The 26,321-nt window shown below is 40.4% G+C and overlaps 1 protein-coding gene across 1 annotated transcript in view; it reads left to right on the forward strand.

Annotated features, from left to right (window-relative positions):
• The first annotated feature begins 2,596 nt into the window (after window positions 1-2,596).
• The window catches only part of IPO7 (importin 7), a 51,499-nt gene continuing 27,774 nt past the window's right edge, over window positions 2,597-26,321 (forward strand). The window contains exons 1-5 of the mRNA XM_044425532.1: window positions 2,597-2,845; window positions 22,217-22,298; window positions 24,062-24,215; window positions 24,559-24,717; window positions 25,491-25,647. Of these exons, the coding sequence (XP_044281467.1) occupies window positions 2,762-2,845; window positions 22,217-22,298; window positions 24,062-24,215; window positions 24,559-24,717; window positions 25,491-25,647 (636 nt within the window). The 5' untranslated portion in view covers window positions 2,597-2,761. The remainder of the gene's footprint in view (window positions 2,846-22,216; window positions 22,299-24,061; window positions 24,216-24,558; window positions 24,718-25,490; window positions 25,648-26,321) is intronic.

The raw sequence follows: 26,321 nt of genomic DNA on the forward strand, positions 1-26,321 counted from the left end.
TGGGGAGGGGAAAGCAAGAAGGGAGAACTTTGAGCAGGTGGCCTGCCATCTGCCAGCCAACCTCAAAGGTGTCCTTCTTCAGCTAATAGGCTACCCAGCACTGGGTCACTTCATCTTTGAGAAAGGTGACCTTTGAGGATGTGAGTGGGGTCAGCTGAAAGTGACCTCCATCCATATAGTTCAGTGTGTGGATACTCCAACTCCTTCTTGTCCTCTAAGATTCCTCTACTTCAACCCTTTCCATCTCTTGTTATATTCAGTTAGGAGTACATGCAATGGCTTTTGGGAGCCTACTGTGCAATCTGTAGTGCCAACAGTTCTTTTACAACAATAAAAAGAGTGCCTCAACTATTGGGCTATATGCAAATAAATAAATAAACAAAACTGAGTGAATCAGGCATATGCTGCACATCTACAGTTGTGACTTAGACTGTTTTAGGTGAGCAGTCTGTACTTGGGTCTTCTTTAAATCCAAATTGTATACTTCTGCACACCTTGGGAGTTGTCCAAGTCTGTTGATACCATACTTTAGGCATGCATGGTTCTGTTTTTGCAATACACACATTGGCATGATAAATTAAACATCAGAAACGGAACATTTTATAATATGCAGGAGCTGGGATGCCAGATTTCTTATGCATTGGATCATTTGCTGGGGTTATGTGCAGGGATAGGACTTCATGCCCTGCTTGTGGGCCTCTGAGAAGCACCTGGCTGGTTACTCTGATGAACAGAAATAGAGTGAGTCTGATCCAGCAGAATCTTTGTGTGTGGGATGGGGGGCAGGAGTTGTTTTGCTGCTTTGGAGACCCAGGGCTCCAACTATAACCCCAAGAATCCTAACAGCCATCTGAGTGAGATGGTATAACATGGTGTCCTGTAACAGCAGGAAGTTGGACTCGATGGCCTTCATGGCCCCTTCCAATTCTAGGATTCTTTCTTTAGAACAAATATAGCACAGGATCAAAGAAAATATATTAGGAGCAAACAAGAATGCAGCCTTGTCAATTTTGGTGGATTTAAATAAATGCATTGAAATAAGGTTTGTTTTCTGAACCTTTGGCTTTTGTGCAAGTGCACCAACGTGCTCACTTGGAAAAAAAAAAGAATAACTTGGTCATGTTTCTAGGCTTTAAGTTATGCTTCAAGACTGTAAAGGGAAATATATATGGCTTTTGTTACTGGACCAAGGGCCATTAGGAAAGTTGCGCTCCTTGCCTTTCAGAAATAATAGCAAGACAAATACCAGTCTAGAGAAGAGCAAGCTTCATGGAGCTTGCTTCCTTGCTACCTGCCAGTAAGACTACACTGCTCCAACTGCCAGTTGCCTTGGCACTGCAGAAGTGAAGGGAAATGTGCTTTGCCCAACTCCATCCGCCTGAGGTCTTAACTGCTGAGGGGAGGCAGTTTGCTCTCACACCCTGTCGTCAACTGCTTTGAGTATCAAGATTAAAGGGCAAGGTATGTCTTCAAAATATAATCAACCACTTGTATACCACTTTTCACTATACAGTAATCTCAAAGTGGCTCACAATGAAGCATAATGAAAAGGAAGCATATGTTTTGTAAGGCTTAGGACAAGGGTTGGGTAACATTTTTATCCCTGATGGCAAGATTGCAGTAGTGGATGGATAGTCGAGAGAGAGAGAGAGAGAGAGAGAGAGAGAGAGAGAGAGAGAGAGAGAGGTGTGTGTGTGTGCGCGTGCGCGCTGGGAGAAGATTAGGAGTGCACCAATTAGTGTTTTCTCACGTTTCCCCAGCACTAGTTGGTGAGGGAGGGGGTCTGCACATAAGTCAGCTGAGGTCTGCATGCAGTCTGTGGGCTGAGTGTTTAGGTTTAGGGCAAACACAATACAAAATTCTGCTTATTTTTTAGAGGTCATGTTGCCATCCATATTTCCCCCATTTAACAGCCATCTTGCTTGCTATGATAGCTGCAGGGAGGAACTACAGCTGAATAAGACTGACAGGAAGAAGAAATGAGATGGTTTAAATGAAAGGAAGAGGCCAAATTTAAACTGACAGAGCCAACTGGAAAGAGTCCCAAAGTCTTAACCTACTAATTTATACATACACTCACAAAAGTAGAAAATACATGGGATCTGAAAATTTGGTTGGACATATTTTGTGAAAATATGTATGAGTGTGAGAAATGTATAATTTCTCTTAAATGTTATAAACTCATTTATCCCCTGCTGTTCTCAGATAGAGAATCAAGGTTGCCCAATTGCCCCCAATAACCCTGTTACTTAGCAAATACTTGAACCAAGGCCCATGTTTGCTCTCTGTAGTTTGCAGATTTCCCTTTATATCACAGTCCACATACCTTCAAAGTCTCTACACTTTAGGTTAGGCTTTCAAATGAATTTTATTTCTCAAGCATATCAACACTTTATGAGTATAAAACCATTAATGCTTCAGGAATCACATATTGCACCGACTTTTGTTTTGTGAGTAGTGAAAACAGCACCGACGGGGAGAAATCGGGCGCTGAAGCTGCCTCACCTCGTTCTTTCTCCCGCCCTCGATATGAACTACAAATCCCGTGATGCCCATCGCGGAGGCAAGAGCTGAGCGGAAGGCGTCGACTTCCCAGCAGCGGCGAGTAGCTCTATCCGGGGCCTTGGCGCTTCTCTTCTCCTTTCGCGCCGCCGGCTGCCACTGTGGAGTGGCGGGTCCATGTGCGCATCGAGCGGCGCTGCTGCCCCTGCTGTCGTCCGCCTTGCCTAGCCCAGCCTTCACCGGCCTTGACCCGCCGGCTATGGATCCCAACACCATCATCGAGGCCCTACGGGGCACCATGGACTCGACGCTGCGGGAAACCGCCGAGAGGCAGCTCAACGAGGTGAGGGCGACGGCGACAACGCGGCCCGGCCCGGCCCGGCAGTACGGCCACGCCGCCAGGGGCAGTCCCCGCGCGGCAAGGCCGGGTGGGGGTTGTGGGAAGCGCCCGCCCGCCCGCACTAGGCCTTTAAGCGGGGACGGGGGCCGACGCGTGAGGGATTGGGCGTGGGACCCAGGGGTAGCGGCGTGGGGCTCGGTGGGGAAGGGAGCGGCGTTGCGGGGGGAGATAGTTCTGGTGAGGGGAATGGGGCCGAATGAGGGGAACACCATGAAGGGTATGAGGGAGGTCACCTCGAGGCTTGGAAGAGGCTTCGGAGCGGAGGGAGACTTGAGCGGGGTGTCACTGGGGACAGGCCATGCTTTCTGGGACAGATTAAAGTGTATGTCCCTGTCCCCGTGCGCTCATACTCGTAGGCTAAGAGGCCCGGGCATGAGCCTCAGACGGAGCTGCCTTGTGGAGAGCGAAACGTGGGCAGGAAGAGGGAAGTAGGCGGCGGGAGTGGTGTGGAGGATGAGGGGAAGGCGAAGCGTGGGCAGTGGAGGAGGGGAAGGCCTCGCTAGTGGTCGGCCCCACTGTCAGGAGGCCTTCCCGCTTCAGCATTGTCCTCAGGCACATGGCGGCCGCAAACACTGCTAGAGAAGCGCGACTGAGGCTGAAGTCATTGCCGTCCCACCGTCGCTTCCGATGGTTTTTAATTTTTTATTTTTTTTACCGGCATGGGCTTGGCGGTGCCTCAAAAGCACTTACGCGTGGCACCGAGGGAGTTAGAAACTGCCCCTTTCGAAAGTGATGGCTGAAGGATTCTAAAGCCGTTGCTCAGGATGTCATTATTCCTTATAAGGACATAAATTTGGGGGGAGGGTTAAGGTTAGGTAGACTGAAAGGGAGATTGGTGGTATTAGAGTGATGAAAATAATTTCAAATGACCTCTCACCTCCTCCTTCCTTTTGAGTTTACTAGCTTCATAAATAACATCTCACTAACTTGCATGTAACTTCATAAATGCAAATATACAAACTTCTATTCTATATGGTTGCATGAAAAGTGAATTTAGTAAATCAGCATTTTGGACCAAGTTTCTGGGCTGATATTTTTCATAGGCAGGTTTCCTCTTTAAACTTAAGATATGGCTAGCCAGTCAGAGGAGTACTCCTGGCAAATGGCTTCTCATGTAGCTCCTGAAGAGGTCTCATTCTCATACTATAAACTGTGTCCAGTGCTTCATAGTAAAATTAGGAGCAAAATATCAGTATGGTGCTATTTATTTGAGTGACTACAACAACTGATGACTGACTGCTTTATGACTTGTTGAGCTAAATTATTCTTGTTAAAAGTATATAGTTAAACTCCACACAAATCCATATGATGATCATAGAAGGTTGGAGGGTTCAAAAGCCTGCTTTGAAAAGTTTGCAGTCTTGAAGCAAGCAATATGCAAATTTAACTAGAATGCTGTGATGATGTGGAAAGCAGCATGAGAATGAAGGATGAGGCTATGTGTAGTGCATGTGGCTTTCTTAAAAAGCAGACTTGCACAGCATGATTTCCCTTTGTTTTCTGCTTGCTTAAGTATGTATGGTTCTACAGGTAGCTGCATATAGGATGTAAAAAATTTGTAAAATGAAAAAGAGCTTAATTTTAAAGATGAGATCAAAAGGAGAAAGTAGCTTTGAACATGGTTAAAAGAAGCATAATGTTAAAACCTGCTCATCCTTAAATGCAGGCCCTAGGGGATCATGCTGCTATATTACACCAGCCTAATATCATAGTAAGCTTAATGTATTATTAAAATTAGACCAAATAGGGGATCTTTTCTTATGTCTTCTTAAGAATGGCAGAATGATGTTATCACAGTTAATTTGGGCTCATGTGCAGTAGTAGCACACTGACTGAGGTTCTAGAGTTTGGGCTGAGGAGTGCAGTTCCACAGGCACCTTGCTTAATGTAGCTTACACTGGGGAAGGGTCCATTGTACTTTTCAGATCATTTGATTTGCCATATCTGTTTAAGTGCTTTAATTTTCATGTATAAATTCATAGAACAAGTAAAATGACAAACCAATCAAAGGAATACAGTAGGCACACATCAGTTGAGTTCTGAATAATCTCTCTGATTATAAAGAATCAGTTCCATTTGCCATACCTATTCTTACCTATGCACATGGTTTAGAGGAGTTGATGGTGTTCTATGTATAAAACAGTTTGTTACTGTGTGCTTACTGTTTCTGGACATTCAAAGGTAAAATGGTGACATCACACCAGTGAGTCAGTACAGCTAACGATGGTTTTAGAACTCATAAAATGTAGGAAATTATATAACTGTGGATATGACAAACCTGGGATGGATATTGGATTAGTAGATATGGTCTTTCAGCCTACAGCATTGAAAATGAAGTAATGTCACGACTCCAAGAGGAGGTGGATTGGGAAAGTCATTTTACTGGTTCTCTTTGTATTGTGAAGTGTTAAGATTCCTGTAATACATGAAAAATTATGTTTTCCTGTATGGGTCAAAATACCTTCTGATAGTAGAGTATACTTTATTTGTTACATGAAGCTAATGTGTGCTACCACAATAAACTGAAAATGGATACAATACTGGAAAATATTCTGATTCTACAATGCTTTGCTATTTTCCTTTGACTTTTTGATTTCTGAATAGAAGTGACAGGCATAAAAAAGAACTATATAAAGCTGCTAATACATATGACAAATATGTCCCAATAAAGCTGTTGAAAAAGTTATATCTAAGCAATGTGTATTATGGATTGAAGCCTTTTAACTTTGTTTTAATACATACTCTAATTCATTTTCTTAGAAACCTTGTTCCAAACAGAATTTTTGTTCTTTTAGTCTATTTGTATTGGGGGAAAATTGCACCAGTATTAGACTAGGCTTTGCATATTTCTATTAAAATATACCATTTGATGGCATTATTGTATACAGTCAACCAATGTCAAAGAAAGATGCTTCAACTTTTCCAAAGTATGAAAGGTATTTAATTAGTTAATTTTAGTTGACACAAGGTTAGAATTATATTGGATGCTTCTTCATGAACAATATAATGTTCTACATTTAGACTCAAATCCAGTTAATGATGGCAGGCTCATTAGTTTAAATTTGGGTGTAACCCAGTCATGTGTACAGTGGAAATGTGGACCCAAATTTGATAGCCTAAGAATCATGTGGCTGATGGGAGCTGAATCTGTGACCTGCAAGTTTATCTTTCTACACTCTGTCCATTTTCTTACGTAGAACTGATATCAGTATTGAACATAGCAAAGAGAAAAGTGCTTGTGGGAGGGGCTACATCAAGGAATAATAAGAGGCCAAACTGTCTCTTGCCCTCACTTACATAATCCTTTTAAAATTGGGCCCTTGTCTGCTGCTTTTTATTGATTGAGGTAAATATGGGTTTAAACTGGATTTCAGCTGCATTGGTTATGTCTGTTGTCTCATCAATAGCTCAACCATGTTAGCCTTCAGTGCCCATTGTAATTCTCGATCACACTGTCCTGTGAGATAGGTTGAAAGTCTACTTAGTATTAGTCTGCAAAGTCGTGGATACATAACTGCTTTACAAATGCCTTCTGAATAAGGCTGTAATCTTTAGTATTTTCTTTTACCTATATAAAAAGGATCCACATCCTTTTTTTCTTCAGAGATGAGGCACTCTGTATTTACTTTCCTTTTTTGGGGGACCCCATTGAGAGTGATCTGACAAGAGAAAGATAGGACCAGTGACTAAACATACCTGGCAACAGAGAGGGAATATGTCCCCCTTCTGGCAGAGATAAAGACAGTAATTGCTGGAGGTTTTTCGCCCTCCATCCCATCAAATGTTTTCCAGTTTACCTCTCCCCTGACCCATTCCCCCCCAAGCCTTTTTTATCAAAAGTTCTCAAAGGTGCTTTATAAATGTGTGGGGTGCGAATATAATAGGTAGATATATGCATGTCTTTGCCTCCACCTCATCCCACTCTGCATTTTTGCTAGACAGACTCTTTGGACATCTTGCTTAGGTGCATTGAGGTTGAGGAGGGAGATTACAGAAGAGATTGGACATGTTGTAGTCTGGCTTCTGCAATCTCCTTTCCACCACCAGAATGCCTCCTTTACCTCCTCCTTGAAGTTGAGTTCCCACCTTCAGGGAGGAACTCGGTATGGTTTATTCCATGCTAGCTATGATCACTTTGTGCTGGCTGCAGGGTGGGATTGGAGTGGGGATTTCCAAGGTCAGGGAACCGTCTATATGACCTCAGACCTAAGATTCATAGTATTCTGTGCACACACAGCCAGTGCTTTCTAGGTGCCATGAGAGCACTCCCTAAGTCTCACAACATAGGTAGTCCAAATTATATTAGTTTACATTTATTGGCTGCATAGTTCCTTAACCTACAAGCCTTTGATCTGAAGCATTGTTTTGGAGACACTGCTTTCTCTCACCAGGAGATAATCTTGAATGCTATGGACTATCAAAAATAATTTTAGCAAATAGTTATTTTGTTTCATATGCAAGTACTCATAATATCCTATGTAGAAACCCAAGTTGTATTCAATCAAAATGTTGAACCAAAAAATCCTGGTTTATGGGATATGTGGGAACAGCTCATACTTGCTCCTACATCCCCTTTTTCTTTTCACAAGAGGGAAAACTAACTAGGAAGTCACCATTTATTTATTTATTTATTTATTTATTTATTTATTTATTTAAAACACTTCTATGTCCCCCCCATCGCAACAAAGCCTCGGGGTGGCTCACAACATACATAAAACATATAAATATAACAATTATACCATTAAATTAAAAACCCCAGTGACATCTTGGCTTAAAAATTTAAAAATCCTATAAATACAATAAATTAACAATTAAAATAAGTTTTAAATAAAAAGACCTTAGCCTGGCACCGAAAAACAAAGAGCAACTGCTCCAGGCGGACCTCTGGGGAGCACATTCCATAGATGGGGCGGCACCGCAGGGAAAGCCCTCCGGATACTCACCCTCCTAATATTCACAGAGGGTTCCCGGAGAAGTGCATCTGCTGCTGATCTCAAGGGGCGGGAGGGCATATATGGACACATGCGTTCCTTTAGAATTTATTTCTATTCATGTAAATTGGGAGCTATGATAAATTGAGAGCTTAAAAAGAAACAGGTTGAATCATGAGGTCTGTCTAAACCAACATTTCACAAAGTTGCCTTCCAGATGTCCATGGAAACTATGAAGCAGGATAGGAGTGCAATAGCCTATTCCCACTTCTGTTTCCTAACAATTGGTATACAGAGTAGGCCTGCTTCCAATAAAGGCAATAAAATATAGCCATCAGGACTAGGAACCACTGGTAGTGGTTTTCTTCATGAATTAGTCTAATAGCCTTTTAAAGCCTTCCAAATTGGTATCCATCACTACATTGTGTGGTAGTGAGTTCTGTGTGTGAAGAAGTACTTTTCTGTATCCTAAATCACCTTTCAGCTATATGGAATGGCTCTGGGTTCTAGTATTATGTGACAAGAAGAAAAAACTCATTTATTTTCTTCCATCACCTTGCTCATCTCTTTTCTAAGCTAAAAGTCCCAGATAGTGTAAACTTTCCTCATAGTGAAGTTGTTCCAGCTACTCAGTCATTTTGTTAGATGTTTTCTGCACCTTTTCCAGCTCTGCAATATTTTTGAGATGCAGTTTTCAGAACTTTACAATATTCTGTGTTCATTCATTCATTACATTTCTATATTGCCTAATAGCTGAAGCTCTCTAGTTTACAAAGATTGAAACTCATTACAATATATTATACATAGTATTTTAAAATGTTTATATATACCATGCAGACACACATGTCTAAACAATTTTAAACAATCAACAATAAGAAAAATGCAGGACCTGATTGCAGCCCCTTATATGCTGCCAAATGCCTGAGAGAAGGGGAAGGGCTTAAGCTAGCACTAACAAGATAAGAATGATGGTGCCCGATGAGCCATGTCAGAGAGATCATTGGCCACTACTGAGAGAGCCCATTCCCTTGTTGCCAACTTACAAGCCTTTCTCAGAGAAAGAAAGCACATGGAAGGGCTTTAGATGATTAATGTGGTGGATAGGTACACTGGGAGAGGTGTCCTGAGCCATGTGAGGCTTTACAGGGTAAGCCAGCCCCTGGGACTGGGCTTTGAAGCATATAGACAGCCAGCCAGTGCAAGTGGGCAAGAATATGTGTTATATGTTTTGTCCTTCTTGGCTCTGTTCTCAATCTGGCCACTTGCATTTTGCACCAGCTGCATCTTCTAAACAGTCTTTGAAGGCAGTTCCATGGAGAGCACATTACAATAATCTAACTTGGAGGTTACTAGAGGATAGGAAACAGAAGCCAAGTAATCCCCGTTCATATAGAGGTGTAGCTGAAGTTGGTAGAAGTCACTCTTAGGCATGGAGGCTACCTGAGCTTCAGGTGACAGAGGTAGCATGAGAAGATGTCCAAGCAACAAACCTGCTCCTTCAAGAAGAGTATAGCCCCACCCAGAATAGGTTGCACACCCTCCATCTAATCAGAAGAATCAGTAACAACATTTCAGTCTAGTCTTCATTGAATTTCTGTTTATTGTCCCTCATCCAGTCCATTGTTGCAACCAGGCACTGATTTAGCATATGCAAAGCCTCATCTAATAAAGATAAAAAGGAGAAATAGACTGTCATCAGCATAATTTTGCCCTATAAATTTATATAAGGGCATTTTAATATTAGAAGTTGCAATTTTGATTCCTTTCTTAATAATGTCCAACATGGAGCACCTTTTTAATATTTAATTGAGCTGCACAACACAATCCTAGGATTTTCTTAGTCAGTGAGAGCTCAGACTACATCAGAATATTATATGTTTAGGGTCTTCCTTTCCAGTGTGTATATATTTGCTTACAGTGGATGTATTTTCTGTCTTGATGTCCATTTCACCCAGTGGCTCCCAAGCAAGCCAGAAGTCATCAGTCAGCTTTAAGTCATGGTTTAAACCTCTTCTACCTGGCTCTTTTGGGAGCAATTAACAATAATCCCATACTTAAGAGGTAATAGGCAGCTAAGATTAACTGTGGCTTCTTCGTTAGTTTCCCTGCTTAGGTGAAGGAAGGAGTGAAGGAGGAATGAGGGAGTTGCATTCACTTGTATGCATATCTTAGATATTTGGATTAGCTTTATGTGTGAAAATGGCTATCCAGTATGATCAGGAGCAATGAAAGGTAAATTCTGCTACTTAATTAAAACTGCAGAAGACCTAAGCATATGAATAGGAAATAGTTTTGTTGAAAATGAAACCAACTCTAGATTATGCACATTTAGGATCAGATTGTAAATTAACTTGCACAGCGCTGCAGAAAAAAGTTTCAAGAACAAGATAATTCACACAGCCCTACTTTACAGGCATTATTAAAGTAGTATGGGATCCACTATGGAGGAAATGGTAACTATGCCACATTGGTTATGTTTGAGTTAAGCTTTAGAGTGATTCAAATGTGTATTTTATGTATATATCATTTCATCCTAACAAGATATGATTTCTTATTACATGAACAAGTTTTGGGCTTGTGTGCTCCATGGCTGTGATGAGATTAAAAAACCAGGACTGCAATGTTCAGTTAACCCCGGTTAGGGTTATGCCTGAATCCTAAATTGTGATTAATCTCAGCTATGGTTTACTTGAAAGATACCGGCTTCATACATCATTGTAATGAACTTGTTTCAGTAAACCATAGTTAAAATTAACAGGTTTGTCCACATTCACATGTAATACTGAACCATATTAATGGAAGTGATCATTTCTGATCTTTTCTTTGTGCCTGTGCCAAAGGAAGTGACACTGCAGAAGTAGAACTACATACAACTTAATTAATATTGGGACTATTGAGACAAGGTGGATGAGGTTTCTTATTAGAAGTTTAAAGATAGACAGTAGATGTAATTGGCATAAGATGAAGCAGACAGAAATGAACAAGGGCATGCATGGGGTATACAGGACAAGGAAGGAAGGATGATAGAAGAACATGGAACCATAAATATATAAATAGAGTGTACTGTTGTCCACAGTGTGAACAGAATGCTGGACTAGATGGATTGCTGGTCTGGTTTAGCATTGCTCTTGCATTTTTCAGAGTGGCAAAAAGGGAAACTGGCATGATTGCAGGATATGGGGAGAAAATATTCTGTACATCATTCTAAACTGACCAAAGAGAGAGGTTACAGGGTGAACGGCTTACAAGGAAGAGGTGAAGGTAGATGATACCCCAGCATGAACGAGTGCATTGGTACTGGATGCACAGAAACAAAAGTTGATCATGAAAGAAATGGTTTTGGCAGTAATAGTCAAGATTGAAGTGAAGAATACTCCCCTGCTTTAGAGAAGTTTGTCGTATGAAAGAAATCACTCCATGCCAGCTTACTCCCAGGTGCTGTTCATTGAAGGCAACTGGACAGCATTTGTAGGGATGATGTATATTTCAAGTAACTAATGTTTAATTCTTAGAAAGCAGTGATGTGATTTTCCAGCAAATTTTGAATTGGATTTTTTGGGCGGGGGGAAATCCATGCAAATTAAGTCTGGGTGGTATGCATTGGAGCATTTTCAGTTTGCATTGGAACATTTTTCTGATGCCCTAGAGCTGGGGGTAAAAAAACATCTGGCCTTTAAGATATATTTGCCTAAAACTCCCATCAGCTTTGGTCAGTATAGCTAATAGTGAAGGATTCTATAAGTTTTTGCTCAAAATGACAGGAAGGCCACAAGATGCCGACCCCTGGTCTAGAAAGTGGTCTAGCATGTTTATTTTACTTGCATTTTGTAAACAGAGCTTAAGTTAATGCATGTAATTTTTTTTGTCTGGTGCTGTCCAACACACTCCAGAGGTGCTGTAGGGTAGGTCACAGTTCTAGCTCCAACCTTGGAAATACACTCCAAGGTTGGATTTGGGACTCCAATCTCAAAGAGCCCTCCCTCATACCTTGAGTGGTTCAGTGCTGGCTGCAGCTCCAAAAATGAAAAACTGACTTTGAAGCTGGGTTGCGGTGGAGTGAGGCACTACCAGGATATGAAAAATCCCAGTGGTGTCTCAACCTCTTGTGAAATTGACTGTCTAAATATTTTGGTGGGGAAGGGGAGTGCACTAGTTATCCTGGCTTTTCTGCTTCTCCTGCCTTCCATTGGGTGCCTGTAATTTAAGTTTTGGACTAACTTGTTGAGGATTTTGGCCTGTTTTTGCCTGGGAAAATATCCCAGGCTTGGATAAAAAGATGAGGTGTTCTTTGGCGTTAGCTTCAAGGCTTAGTAGGACATCCAGGAGGAAATCATACATGTTTTGGCTTTTCAGATTCATTAGGACTAGAAAACAAATGCAAACAGTTCTCAGGTTACTAACAAGTTTTGTGTCCTGAGAAAATGGAAATTCACCTTTAAATCAAATTTGTCTCTCCATATTTGTGGGGTCCACTTTTTTCCATCAAAGTGGAAAAACTTTGAATATTTCTACACACACACACCCTGCCGCTGCCCAAATTCACCAGGGAGCAAGGAAAGTTTGGGAAGATTTTTCTCTCTAGATGGGTGGGGCAATGCTTTGAAATCCTCCTCCTACCTCTCTATGGAAGGAATACTTCCCTCTCTACCTCCTTTCACTTCTCTCTCCATGGTGGTGGTGATTTCCTGCAGTAATTTTTTAAAAAATTAATAAGCTTAATGGCAGCTCATAAGTATGGTTTGTTCATAACTCAAGGGCTTCCTGTATGCTTATTAGCCATAATCCTCTTGGTTCTGTTTGACAAAGTCATTTCAGTTACTTGCTGGTATGTTCTATCAAATTATGGTAAATATTTTAAATATTATATTATTGAGCTCAATAGTTTATGTGATTTTTTAAAAGAAACCTTCCTAAAAGTCACAAACTATTCAGCTTAATTATAGAGTATTTTAAAAAAATTAACCTCACTTGAGAAAATATACCAGTATTATATCTCTAACACTGATCTAAAATTGGCATGTCCCAGAGTAAGGAAGGCTATCTTCTGTCTTGGGAAATCTAGGTAAATACATGTGGCTTATGCATTGCTTAATATAAGGGGGTCTGTTTAGAGAGAAAAAAGTTCTAAAAATCTTACCATTCCCCTGAAGTTGCAATTCTGTGTGTACTTTCTTAAGATTAGGGCTCATTGAACACAGAGGGACTTACTTCTGAGAAAACATGAATAACACTGCATTGTAAACATGTTAGCTTTAAAAGTGAATTCCAATAGCATTTTGTTATCCATGAATCAGGAACTGTTTTCTGTTTCTTACTGACACTAATTTATCCTGAAATAAAGTACCAAATGCAGTTTCATCTTTGATACATCTCTGCAGCAGTGATTAGCTAAATGATCTAATATAACTCTTTATGTAAGTGAACTTTGATAAGAAATGTTGCTGTAAAATGCTTTAGTTGCTGACAGAGTGGTGTAACATTTGTGATGTAGTGCTGAAAGCAGCTCTGTTAATAAGGTTGCATTGCAAACATGTCTCTTGGAATATGTCCCTGGATTCTCTGGCTCTTAAACAACTGAGAAGTCATACCCATGACACAGCATGTTAAAGAAAAAACAAGTAACTTACTCTAAAATAAGAAAAACAGATTTCATATACAAAAGTGGTGTTAATTTCATGTTCTATACACATCTGGACAGCACAATATAAAAACTTTTCTTGGCTGGGGATTTCTGGGAGTTAGTTGTAGGACTTTTTTCTGTCTAAATATGCATAGGCTTGTGCTTTTGTTATATTAATGACTTGCATGGTGTTGCTGTTCAGTCGCACCATCCCATCTGACTCTTTGTGACCCCATGGACCATAGCACACCAAGCCCTCCTGTCCTCCACTGTTTCCAGGAATTCACCCAAATTCATGTTCATTGTATCTTGACTTACATATGTGGGATTAATTCTTGTCTTCCAAAATCATTAGTCTACTTGTTGTGTTACATTATTATTGTTGTAATTGTATTTATAGTTTTTTTTTCTGTCAAAAAAAAAAAAAAACAAAAGGGAAAAACCCAAAATCATTAGTCTAGTTCTGGTCCTTGACTATGTTAATGTAAACCAAACAAAGGATTTTCCAAAGCTGATGTACATAGTCCTTTGTACAAAAGGATTTTTGTAGCTCATTCTCTATGACTGATAGTTGAGAGGGACATGTGGGTTATGCCTTGATATAAGGGTTCTATTCAGTGTGAGCATAACTTAAGTCCTATTTATTTCAATGGGTCTTCTCAACCAATCAGTTGAATTGTATCAGTGGTAAATCCTAATTTTAAAGTTTACTTTCTTATTTTGCAGGTTGTAAGAATAGATAGGGTGTAAAGGGTGGGATCTAAAATATTGCTGGGCTCTTGCACCACAGCAGCTGTGAAAGGGTTCAGTAGACTGCATCTGGAAGGAATCCAGAGAAGACTGATGGACAAAAAGAAATAGAACTGTAAACTATGGTACTCACAATGGTGAATGTTGGATTTAATGTTGGGCACTTGTTCTGAAAAGGTTAGAACTACTGCCACTGCTTTGTGGGCTCAGCAGCACTCATAATACTGAAAAGGAAAAGTATAGTGATAATTAGAATGCAATTTTTGATGGAATATTGGAGGAATGATTACAATCCATTTCTTTCCCTGTTCCCAGTTTACTATTTTCAGGCTGATACGTAAGGTGTTTATGTGCAGGAGTTTGGTATAATTAACATTCTTTTAAAACAGCAGCAGTCTCCTTGAAGTGCTTATGTTGTTGTTGTTAGTCACGAAGTTGTGTCCGATTGCGACCTCTTGGACAACATTCCTCCAGGCCTTCCTGTCCTCCACCATCACCCGGAGTCCACTCAAGCTCATACCAACTGCTTCAGTGACTTCATCTAGCCTCCTCATTCTCTGCCATCCCCTTCTTCTTTTGCCATCTATTATTCTCAGCATTAGGCTCTTCTCCAGCGAGTTCTTCCTTCACATTAGGTGGCCAAAGTATTTGAGTTTCATCTTCAGGATCTGGCCTTCTAAAGAGCAGTCAGGGTTGATCTCCTCTAGGACTGACCGGTTTGTTTGCCTTGCGGTCCAAGGGACTCGCAGGAGTCTCCGCCAGCACCACAGTTGAAAGGCCTCAGTTCTTCGGCACTCAGCTTTGCTTATGGTCCAGCTTTCACAGCCATACATTGCAACTGGGAAAACCATAGCCTTGACTATACGCACTTTTATTGGCAGGGTGATGTCTCTGCTTTTTAGTATGCTATCTAGATTTTCCATAGCTTTCCTCCCCAGGAGCAAGCATCTTTTAATTTCTTGGCTGCAGTCCTCGTCTGCGGTGACCTTGGAGCCCAGGAAAATAAAATCTGTCACTACCTCCATTTCTTCCCCATCTATTTGCTAGGAAGTGAGAGGACTGGATGCCATGATCTTAGTTTTCTTAATGTTGAATTTCAAGCCAACTTTTGTGCTCTCCTTCTTCACCCACATCAAGAGGCTCTTTAGTTCCTCTTCACTTTCTGCCATGAGACTGGTAACATCTGCATATCTGAGGTTGCTGATATTTCTCCCAGCAATCTTAATTCCAACTGGTGATTCATCTAGCCCCGCCTTTCTCATGATGTGCTCTGCATATAAGTTAAATAGGCAGGGTGACCGCATACAGCCTTGCCAAACTCCTTTCTCATTTTTGAACCAATCAGTAGTTCAGTGCCCAGTTCTCACAGTTGCTTCTTGACCCACATATAGGTTTCTCAATAGACAAATAAGATGGTCAGGTACTCCCCTCTCTTTAAGAACTTGCCACAATTTTTTGTGAACCACACAATCAAAAGCTTTAGCATAGTCAATGAAGCAGAAGTAGATGTTTTTCTGGAACTCCCTAGCTTTCTCCATGATCCAGCGTATGTTGGCAATTTGATCTCTAGTTCCTCTGCCTCTTCGAAACTCTGCCTGTACTTGTGGTAGTTCTCGGTCCACATACTGCTGGAGCCTAGCTTGTAGGATTTTGAGCATAACTTTGCTAGCATGTGAAATGAGTGCAATGGTGCATTAGTTTGAACATTCTTTGGCATTGCCCTTCTTTGGAATGGGAATGTAAACTGACATTTTCCAATCCTGTGGCCACTGATGAGTTTTCCAAATTTGCTAGCATATTGAGTGTAGCACTTTTACTGCATCTTCTTTTATGATTTTGAATAGCTCAGCTGGAATACTGTCGCCTCCACTAGCTTTGTTGTTGCTCAGACTTCCTAAGGCCCATTCAACTTCACATTCCAGGATGTCTGGCTCGAGGTCAGTGATCACCCCATTGTGGTTATCAGGGATGTTAAGCTCTTTCTTGTATAGTTCTTCTGTGTAATCTTGCCACCTCTTCTTAATCTCTTCTGCCTCTGTTAGACCCCTGCCATTTTGGTCCTTCATCATGCCCATCTTTGCATGAAATGTTCCCTTCACATCTCCCAATTTTCCTGAAGAGATATCTGGTCCTCCCTATTCTATTGTTTTCTTCTATTTCTTTGCACTGTTCATTTAAGAAGGCATTCTTATCTCTTCTAACTATTCTCTGGAATTCTGCATTCAATTGGGTGTATCTTTCCCTTTCTCCCTTGCCTTTCGCTTCCCTTCTTTCCTCAGCTATTTGTAAGGCTTCTTCAGACAGCCATTTTGCTTTCTTGCATTTCTTTTTCTTTGGGATGCTTTAAGTTGCTACCTCTTGTACAATGTTGCGAATCTCTGTCCATAGTTCTTCAGACACTCTGTCTATCAGATCTAATTCCTTAAATCTATTTGTCACCTCTACTGTATATTCATCAGGGATATGATTTAGGTCATACCTGAGTGGCCTAGTGCTTTTCCATACTTTCTTCAATTTAAGCCTAAATTTTACAACAAGAAGCTTATGATCTGAGCCACAGTCAGCTCCAGGTCTAGTTTTTACTGACTGTATAGAGCTTCTCCATCTGTGGCTGCAGAGCACATAGTCAATCTGATTTCTGTGTTGACTGTCTGGTGATGTCCATGTGTAGAGCCGTCTCTTGGGTTGTTGGAAAAGAGTGTTTGCTATGACTATCGTATTCTCTTGACAAAATTCTACCAGCCTGTGCCCTGCTTCATTTTGTACTCCAAGGCCAAACTTGCCTGTTATTCCGGTTATCTTTTGGCTTCCTACTTTCGCATTCCAATCCCCCATGATGATAAGGACATCCCCTTTTGGTGTTAATTCTAGAAGGTGTTGTAGGCCTTCATAGAACTGGTCAACTTCAGCCTCTTCAGCACCAGTGGTTGGGGACTTGGACTACTGTGATGTTGAATGGTTTGCCTTGGATTTGAACTGAGGTCATTCTGTCATTTTGGAGATTGTATCCCAGTACTGCTTTTCCTACTCTTTTATTGACTATGAAGGCTACTCCATTTCTTCTGAGGGATTCTTGCCCACAGTAGTATACCTGATGGTCATCTGAACTAAGTTCACCCATTCCTGTCCATTTTAGTTCACTGATTCCTAAGTTGTCGATGTTCAGTCTTGTCATCTCTTGTTTGAGCACATCCAGCTTGCCTTGATTCATGGATCTTACATTCCAGGTTCCTATGGAGTATAGATCTTTACAACATCAGACTCTCCTTTCACCACCAGATTCATCTGCAACTGAGTGTCCTTTGGCATTGACCCAGTCGCTTCATTCTTTCTGGCGCTACTAGTACTAGCCCTCCGCTCTTCCCCAGTAGCGTATTGGGCACCTTCTGACCTGAGGGGCTCATCTTCCGGCATCATATCTTTTTGCCTTCTGGTACTGTCCATGGGGTTTTCATGGCAAAGATACTGGAGTGGGTTTCTATTTCCTTCTCCAGTGGATCACATTTTGTCAGAGCTCTCTGCTATGACCTGTCCGTCTTGGGTGGCCCTGCACAGCATAGCTCATAGCTTCATTGAGCTACACAAGCCCCTTCGCCATGACAAGGCAGTGATCCATGAAGGAGGAAGTGCTCATATGTCTGCATTAATGAAATCTTTACCCTTAATATAGTGGAGAAGTCATTGTTATCTGACAAAGCATTTTATAACTTGAATTTTATAACTTATCACTTTGTTTTATAATAGTAATGCTGTCAGTTATTATTATTATTGCAAGTTGAGTTAAGCAGAATCTTGGAAAGAAACAGTATTCCATGTTTAGAAGCAGTTGTTCCCCAGCTGCCAGTTGTATCTTTCCAGCAAAAGAAACAAAAATTGTGAATTGGATATGTCCCCAGTGAAAAAGATACTATTCCTTTAAGACTAATAATCCTCTCTGTTGCATGATGGTATTACACCCTTTTAGGTAGCATATCTGAATCAAAATTAGGTTGTTGTGTTGTCATGCAGTTTTGTTGAACAACTTTATTTTTATGTATCCCTTAGTGGCAGTGAAATGAAAGTGAGTTACTAGTGAATAGCATGTTACAACAACTTGAATTTGTGATTCACTTTTAAAATGACTCAGTTTTATCTGAAGGTAAGGGGAAAATATTTTACAGTGAGATGTTCTGCTTTCTCCAGACACACAATAAGGGTGGATGGTAAATTTTAAAATAGTGTTGGAACAGTCTTTATTCTTTAGAAAAAACATTTTGGCAAAGCAAGTAGATTCTACTAAGCTATATATGCCTATGTTAAGAAGGGAGAAATATAGATAGCTATATTGATTCATTAGATCAAAAATCCAGACAGCAGCCTCATTCATGTATTCATTCATTCCTTATCCTGCCTTTTTGCTGCAAGGCATCCAAGATTGCTGATACAATCTTTTCCCTCCCTCTCTCCATTTTGTTATCACAACAACCCTGTGCTATAAGTTAGCTGGATGTTAGTGACTGCCCCAAAGTCATCAGGAGGGCTTCATGGAAGACCTGAGTTTCAGTTCTCACTCAGCCAAGTCCAAAAATTGCTCACATTAAGGATGAGGAGATACTGCTAGAGTAGTGAGGTATAGTGGTTAGAGATTTGGACAGGGACTTGGGAACCTGGGATACTCCCACTCAGCCAGAAGCTCACTGAGTTACCAGTCATGAGCCTAACCTAGATCACAGGGTTGTTGTGAAGATACAATGGAGGAGAGGACAACCTTGTAAACCGCCTTTCATTCCTTGCAAGAGGAAGAGAGGCAGGTTATAAATGAAATAATAAACATAATATCATTTTTGTCTGGGTAACCTCCCAAATGGACAGCAGAAACTCCGTGGCTATAATCTACCTAAACTAGCAAAGGTTTCAACATAGTGCCCTATGACATCCTGAAGCAAACTAACAAAAAGTGGACTACATAGAAAAACTGTTAGGTGGGTACAAAATTTGCTGCTAAAGAGTGCTCATCAATGACACCTTTTCAAACTGGAGAAACATAACTAGTGTGGTGCTGCACAATTCAGTCCTAGGGCCAGTGCCTTTCAACACATGTATTAATGATTTAGATGATGAAGTACAAGGAATGATGATCAGATTTGCAGTTGATACCCAACTGGGTGGAATAGCGAATACCCTGGAAGACAGAATGAACATCTAGGGAGATCTTGATAAGCTTGAACGCTGGGCTGAAAGCAGCAAAATGAGATTTAGTAGGGGCAAATGCCAAGTCTTCCACCTAGGAAAAAGAAACCAAATGCATAAATACAAAATAGGGAATACGTGGCTCAACAGTACTGAAAAAAATACCTGAAAGGCTGTCACAAAGAGGAAGGACAAGATCTCTTCCCTCTGCTGCCAGAGCACAGGAAATGGAAAAATCAGTTCAAGTTCATGTGCTCTTCCACACTAGAGAAATTCAGAAAGAAACTGGACAGTCATCTGAGTGGGATGGTGTAAATTGGTGTCCTGCAACAGCAAGAGGTTGAATCCAATGGCCTTGACCCCTTCCAATTCTACTATTGTACGATTCTATAAAAATCTTAAAATAGATTATAAAGGGTGTTGTGTAGTCTACATGAGATTACACCAGGGATGATATTTTGACCTATATTACCCATCAGTACTGACATAATGTTGAATGGATAACTATAGGCCAGAACATTTGGAAGTCCACAAGATGCCCACCCCTACGTTAGACAGTGCCTGGTTTTAGAAAACAAATCTTAGATTGCATCAAGGCATGAGGTATGGAGGGTGTCTACCCAGAGGAGGGCCTTCTCTGCAGTGGTGCCCAGACTATGGAATATGCTCCCCAGAGAGGTCTGCCTGGTGCTGATGTTATACTCCTTCCAGCGCCAGGTAAAGACCTTTTTATTCAACCATTATTTTAATATCAAGGGTTTTAGATGTTTTAGGATTTTTTTTCTCTCTTCACAGTCACATTTTCTATTATTTTCCTCCTTTTTCTTAAGTTCATGATGTGTTGCTTTATATTGTTTTAATAATTGAGGTTTTACATTGTAATTTTATATTTTATAAGCCGTCCTGAGTGCTTGGCGGAAGGACAGGATATAAATGCTAGTAATAAATCAGTAAAGGCTCAATAACTACTTTCCATTTGAAAAATAAAATTTAAAACCAACAATCATTAAGAACTAATTAGCACTATTTAGAGCATCATTTTGTCAAGAACAAGGGTTGGACTAATATTGGCATTTGGTCTGTGGAATGGAACTGAGGGGTGGAACTGATTTCCCATACTTCAGCCCCTCATCTGTTCCTGATTATTGAGAGACCCTTTGTGTTGCACAGGGGGCTACAGGGGTCAAGAGAAAGGGAAAGTTCCATTGAACAAGTGAAGTCTGATGTTTGATTTAATCTTGTGTGTGTGTTGCTTTTGTAAGATGTTGGTGGAACTTCTTTTAGCTTTGCTAACTGGTACCACCATTAGTTTGCTTGTCCTAAACAGAAAAAAGTTCACTCTTGGGTAAGAAAAAGAACATGCTTATAGCATGTTTTTCCCATCAGTAATTTGTGTTGGACATCAGGAATTCTCTTTTGTGCACATCCTGTGCAATTAAACACAAGATAGATTAATTTTTCATCTTTTGGAATCCTGTTCAGTTGACTGTAAGTATGGAGAGAAAGCCTTAGTAAGCTCAGAAAAATGAACAGTGCATAGAGGCAGACCACATGACTGCCTCTGTCCAAATGGGAGCAGGAGAGACTGGTTGGGAAGTGATCTCTGACTTAGTTTCAGCTTTAGGAAGGGAAGAGGGCGTTCCTCTTATTTATTTACTTACTTGATTTATATGCTGCCCCACTAGCCATAGGCTCTCTGGGGGGCTTACATAATGATAAAATGTATCATATATAACATAAAAACATTGCTCTTGGAGCAATGGTAGCTATGTTATACAGTATGATTGTGTTTTAGGCTTTCCTGTAATTCGTTTAATGGTATATACTTCTACTTGATGTTAATCTGCCAATATTAGTACTCTCAGATCCCATTCTCACAATGACCGTTGTAGATCCCTAGAAGCATACATTGAAAGAATGAGGAAAACTTAGTATTAGCCATCTTGATTGTAATTATAGCAGAGTGGTGAAGGGGTACTAGCCTGGTTTCCATTATCTTGAGTTCCCCTCCCCGAGCAAATCCAGCCCTAGAGCAAGAGAAAAGAGAAGGGAAAGCCTGCCTGTTTGTTGTCATTTTTGTGTTGGCTTAACAAAGTTACATGGATTTTGGAGTTACCTTATGACCAATATGGACATGTGTGTGCTTTGTTCTAGTGACTCTAAGCAGAGCTAAAGCAAGATTCTTGCTGTTGGCTATCTGGCTGAGTAAGATATTCTTAGTACTAATATTGCAAGACTAAACTATTTACTGTGGTAGGCATCTCATCTAGCAAATGAAAAAAATTGAAGAGTGAAAAGAAAGGAAAGACAAAAATCAAAAATGCGTAAGCTACCAAGAAACACTGGGTGTTCAGAAGGTCTAGACCAGGGGTCCTCAAACTTTTTCAGCAGGGGGCCAGTTGAAAGGGGCCAGTGCTAACCGCAGGCCGGTGAGGGGGCGAGGGTGGTGCGGGCGGGCGGGCGTGCTGAGGTGGGGGCAGGGCGTGAGGGGAGGCGCGTGCGGGGAGGCGCGTGTGGCAAGGGGAGCTGAGGCAGGCACATGAGGCAGCGGCTTGCCTGCTTGGAGATTGTTTTCTCCAAGCAAGCGAACTGCTGCCTCCCTGCAGGCAGGGCGAGATGGGCGGTGGTGCACACATGGGCACGGTGGGTCCAAATGGGCATGGCGGGCCGGATCTGGCCCCTGGGCCTTAGTTGGAGGACCCATGGTCTAGACTATTCCTTAGAATAGGACTCTCAGCTACTTCTGTTTTAGCTTGGTTCATACTCTAAAGTGAAAAGGCTTTATTTGCAATTATTCTAAATATTATTTTGACAACTGATTACTTCATCTACTTTGCTTTACAGGCTCACAAGTCAGTGAACTTTGTTTCAACTCTTCTTCAAATCACTATGTCAGAGCAACTGGATTTGCCAGTGAGACAGGCAGGCAAGTGTTGATTTTTGTGCTTTTTAAATAGTAAATCTATATAATACCATTGATATGTAACTGGATGGGCAAAATCATGTAGTGCTAACTAAATCTCCCTTCCTTCCTTCTCCCTTAAACTGCATAATCTCTTACGAAAGTAGAAGTAACATTTTTTCAGAAATGTGAGGCTAGGTAGGAGAATCCTCTTCTAAAAATGGTTTTTCATGAACAGTGAAACTAACATAACTTATTTATGCACACAAAGCTCTTCCCTGTTGTGATTTTGATTATATGACAACTGCACATTCATAGTCAGATATAAGAGTTCACCTCATTTTTTTCTGCAGTTCCATTTTTGAAAAAAAAAAAAACACACATAATGACTGTGGAAATAACCTGTTGACTAGAAGTGGTCCTACTGGAATAATACCAAATTCTTCTACCTATTCTGTATGAGAAATGTACTGATTTGTGGAAAGCCAGTGGACATGTATATCATTTGGTCATTTATGTGGGCATATACTGTGCATAAAGATTTATACCTTGCCAGTTGAAGTGTACAAGGGAATTTTTTTGCTGTGGTTCCTCTGTGTAATCAGCTGAGCTAAAGTATAAAGCACTGAAAGACTGAGTTGGCATAGTCAACATTGGACTGCTGCAATGGTTAATTCTGGAAAAGTATTGCAGTCAATTTCTGCTTACTAAAATCTTCATTTTAAATACGAAATTAGAAATGTTAAATGGATAAATATGTTTCTTGTCTTATTAAGCAGTGCTAACATTTCTGTCCCTTTCAACTGAATGCACTCTTCAACAGTCAGTGCAGATGAAAAGCTCTTAGTGATTTTGAAAGATGATAAAACTGGGAAGGGACTTGATAACCCTTTACAATTTTTTTTGGTCCAGATTGGGTGATAGTTTAGCAAAAACTAATGTGCTTATGTCAGTCTTATGGATCGCGAGCAGACATTGGGCCAGTTCACTTGATCATGCAGGATCGTGCACCGTTTCCCTAATTCTTTGCCTGGTCTGGCTTGCTGTATTGTCTAAACTTGGGCGGTATGGCTTGTTGGAAGGGGAGACAACCCTCAAATAATCCAATAATAAAGGATGGCTTGTCTGTGCTTGTTTCTACCTCCAATGAGCTATACTGCCTGCATTTGGAAAACATGACAAGCCACAGCTCAGTGGAGAATTAGGAAGATGGTGTCTGGAATTAAAACAAGCCACTGTGGTTTTCTTAAGCCATCATAGGTAATTTTCTCTCCCTTTCTCCAAAGAGCTTGTATTGATGTGCTTGACATTTCTCCCATTGTATACTTGCAACAAACAGTCCTGTAGGATGAGTTAGACAGATGATGAGTGGTGCTCCGTGAGTTTCATGTCTGACTAGGACTTTGAACTTGTTGCATCACACAGGCAGTCTGATATCACATAAGTGGTGGCAGTTTCTGAAGTACATTGACCTCACATGCTGTTCCTCAGTCTCGAAATGTTTCATTTTTTTTTCAATGTCTGTTTTTAGGAATAGTTAAAGCAGAGTCACCTAAACTGTTATTAAAACTAAAAAATGAGTGTAGAGCAATGGGTGATTAGTATTTATATTGGGTGTGCGTTTTGCCATACAGATTCTATAGTAAATGGACTGTCATGGAGCAATTTAAGAAGCTTTCTAGGTGTACCCTCATCCTGTAACTTGAGCTGTATGTGAATATGATCAGTATTGGTACAATAACTAATATCCAAGTTTGAGCTATTAATATGAAGAGCTTCTCTTACAGGTGTTATCTACCTGAAGAATATGATAACCCAGTATTGGCCTGACCGGGAAACTAGTCCAGGGGAAATCCCACCTTACTCAATACCAGAAGAAGATAGACACTGTATTCGTGAGAACATTGTAGAAGCTATTATACATTCTCCTGAGCTGATCAGGTATACTCTTGAGTCATGGTCACAGACCATGAAATTTATTTCTCATTATGTTATGCCTTCACTGTTGTTAGAACATGTCGCACTGATGATGATATGACGACGATCTATTCTCCATTGTATCTATATCGGCACTGAAATAGGTATTACTACAAACTTGTATCTTTATATGAGACAAAGGAACATGATAAATAGTTCATACCAAAGAAGTATGAATACTTAATTCTTTTGTGTACACAAGACTTCAAATTCTATTAAGTTTTTTTTAGTTAATCAGCTATCATAAAAACTCAAGAGTTCTTAACATAATAAAATTGTGTAACCACCTCTGTCTTGTGTATTCCAGAGTACAGCTTACTACTTGCATTCATCACATTATCAAGCATGATTATCCAAATCGTTGGACTGCAGTTGTAGAGAAAATTGGATTTTATCTTCAGTCTGATAATAGTGCCTGTTGGCTTGGAATCCTTCTCTGTCTTTATCAGCTTGTAAAGAACTATGAGTAAGTTCCTGTTTGTGTTGTAGCAAACTCATCAGAGCCACAGCAAGGACATGTGACATCTGCTTCACTTGTAGCTTACACAACTGTTTTCCAGACTGTAGAGTTGTTTGAGTGTTCATAGTGAGTAAACTATAGATTGGATCCTTTATTCATCTTGGGAACCCCTACTTATGTGTCCAATGGTAAGACATATTAGGTTAGATATATGTGTACTGGTGGAACGACCTTTTCAGTAGTTTAGGAAGGACCTTATGGAATGCCATTTTATTTGAGGTACACTTGAGCCTTTCCATGTCTACTCTTAAATGGATTGTAAAGACTTGAATGTTTTAGTTGATGCTGGCCCATACTTCATATCATATTTTTGGTTTTAAAGTGTCGTGATTACTTTTATTTGTATTAAAATATCATTTTAATAGATAATTGTATTCATCCATATTTTAGTGCTTTATTTTTATGTTGTATGCTGCCTTGAAGTATTTTCCCTTTAAGTATAAAATTGAAAACCACTGGTATACATTGTGAACAGTAGATATCTTCACAATAGCTTTTGCTATTGAATTTCAGCGCTAGTTCCTGGTCTGTATATATTTGATCATTCAAAATATCTTGATTTTATACCTCCAGAGGCAGCAATAATGACAAAATGGAGGTGGTTTTAGTAGGTTTTGCTGCAATACATCCTTTGATGGTGCAGTGAATATATGGTTATGACTTGAAAACAATGTTATATCTATATTCTTTCTAAAGCCAGTTCTTATATTTATCTAAAGATATAAGAAACCAGAGGAACGGACTCCTTTGATAGCAGCAATGCAACACTTCTTGCCTGTTCTGAAGGATCGTTTTATCCAGCTTCATTCTGATCAATCTGATCAGTCAGTCCTTATCCAGAAGCAGATCTTCAAAATCTTCTATGCTCTTGTTCAGGTAGGAGTGATTGATCTTTAGAACAATAATTCTGAACTTTCCACCAGTGCTTAAGCAGGGGAGTGCATACATTATTTGGGATATTGAGTATATATGTATTTACTATGTGTCAAATACAAACATTCCCTAAGCTGAGGACACAGTAATGTGAAGATTTGTGTTAAATTTTACAAGAAAAGGATTCTGGAGAAAAGGGCAAGATCCTATGCTACATGTGAAAACTGAACAATGAAGAAAATGGACAGGAAGAAAATTGACACATTCAGAACAGGGTGGTGGAGCAGAGCTCTGAATATCCTGGATGGAGAGAAAGACAGACAAGTGGATCCCAGATCAATCAAGCCAGAAGTTTCACTGGTAGCACAAATGACAAAACTGAAGCTGTTGTACTTTAGTGTCTTTTCAGTGGAGAAGATAATAATTCTAGGAAAAGCTTAAGGCAGAAGAAGGGGAAGACCAGTCATGCGATGGATTGATTCTATAAAGGAAGCCACAACCTTGACAAGAGCTTAGAAGGGTTGTCAGGAACAGGACATTTTTGAGGGCATTCATTGTAGGGTTGCCATAAGTTGGAGACAAATAGTACGTTACAGAACAATATGAAATATTATGATCCTTCTGCTGTTTTAAGCTACTAATCTAGGATGAGCCATTAATGAATCAAAACCATCAGT

Source organism: Varanus komodoensis, unplaced genomic scaffold (genome assembly GCF_004798865.1).
Source record: "Varanus komodoensis strain SLA01 unplaced genomic scaffold, ASM479886v1 scaffold16, whole genome shotgun sequence".
In the NCBI taxonomy this organism is placed as follows: Eukaryota; Metazoa; Chordata; class Lepidosauria; order Squamata; family Varanidae; genus Varanus; species Varanus komodoensis.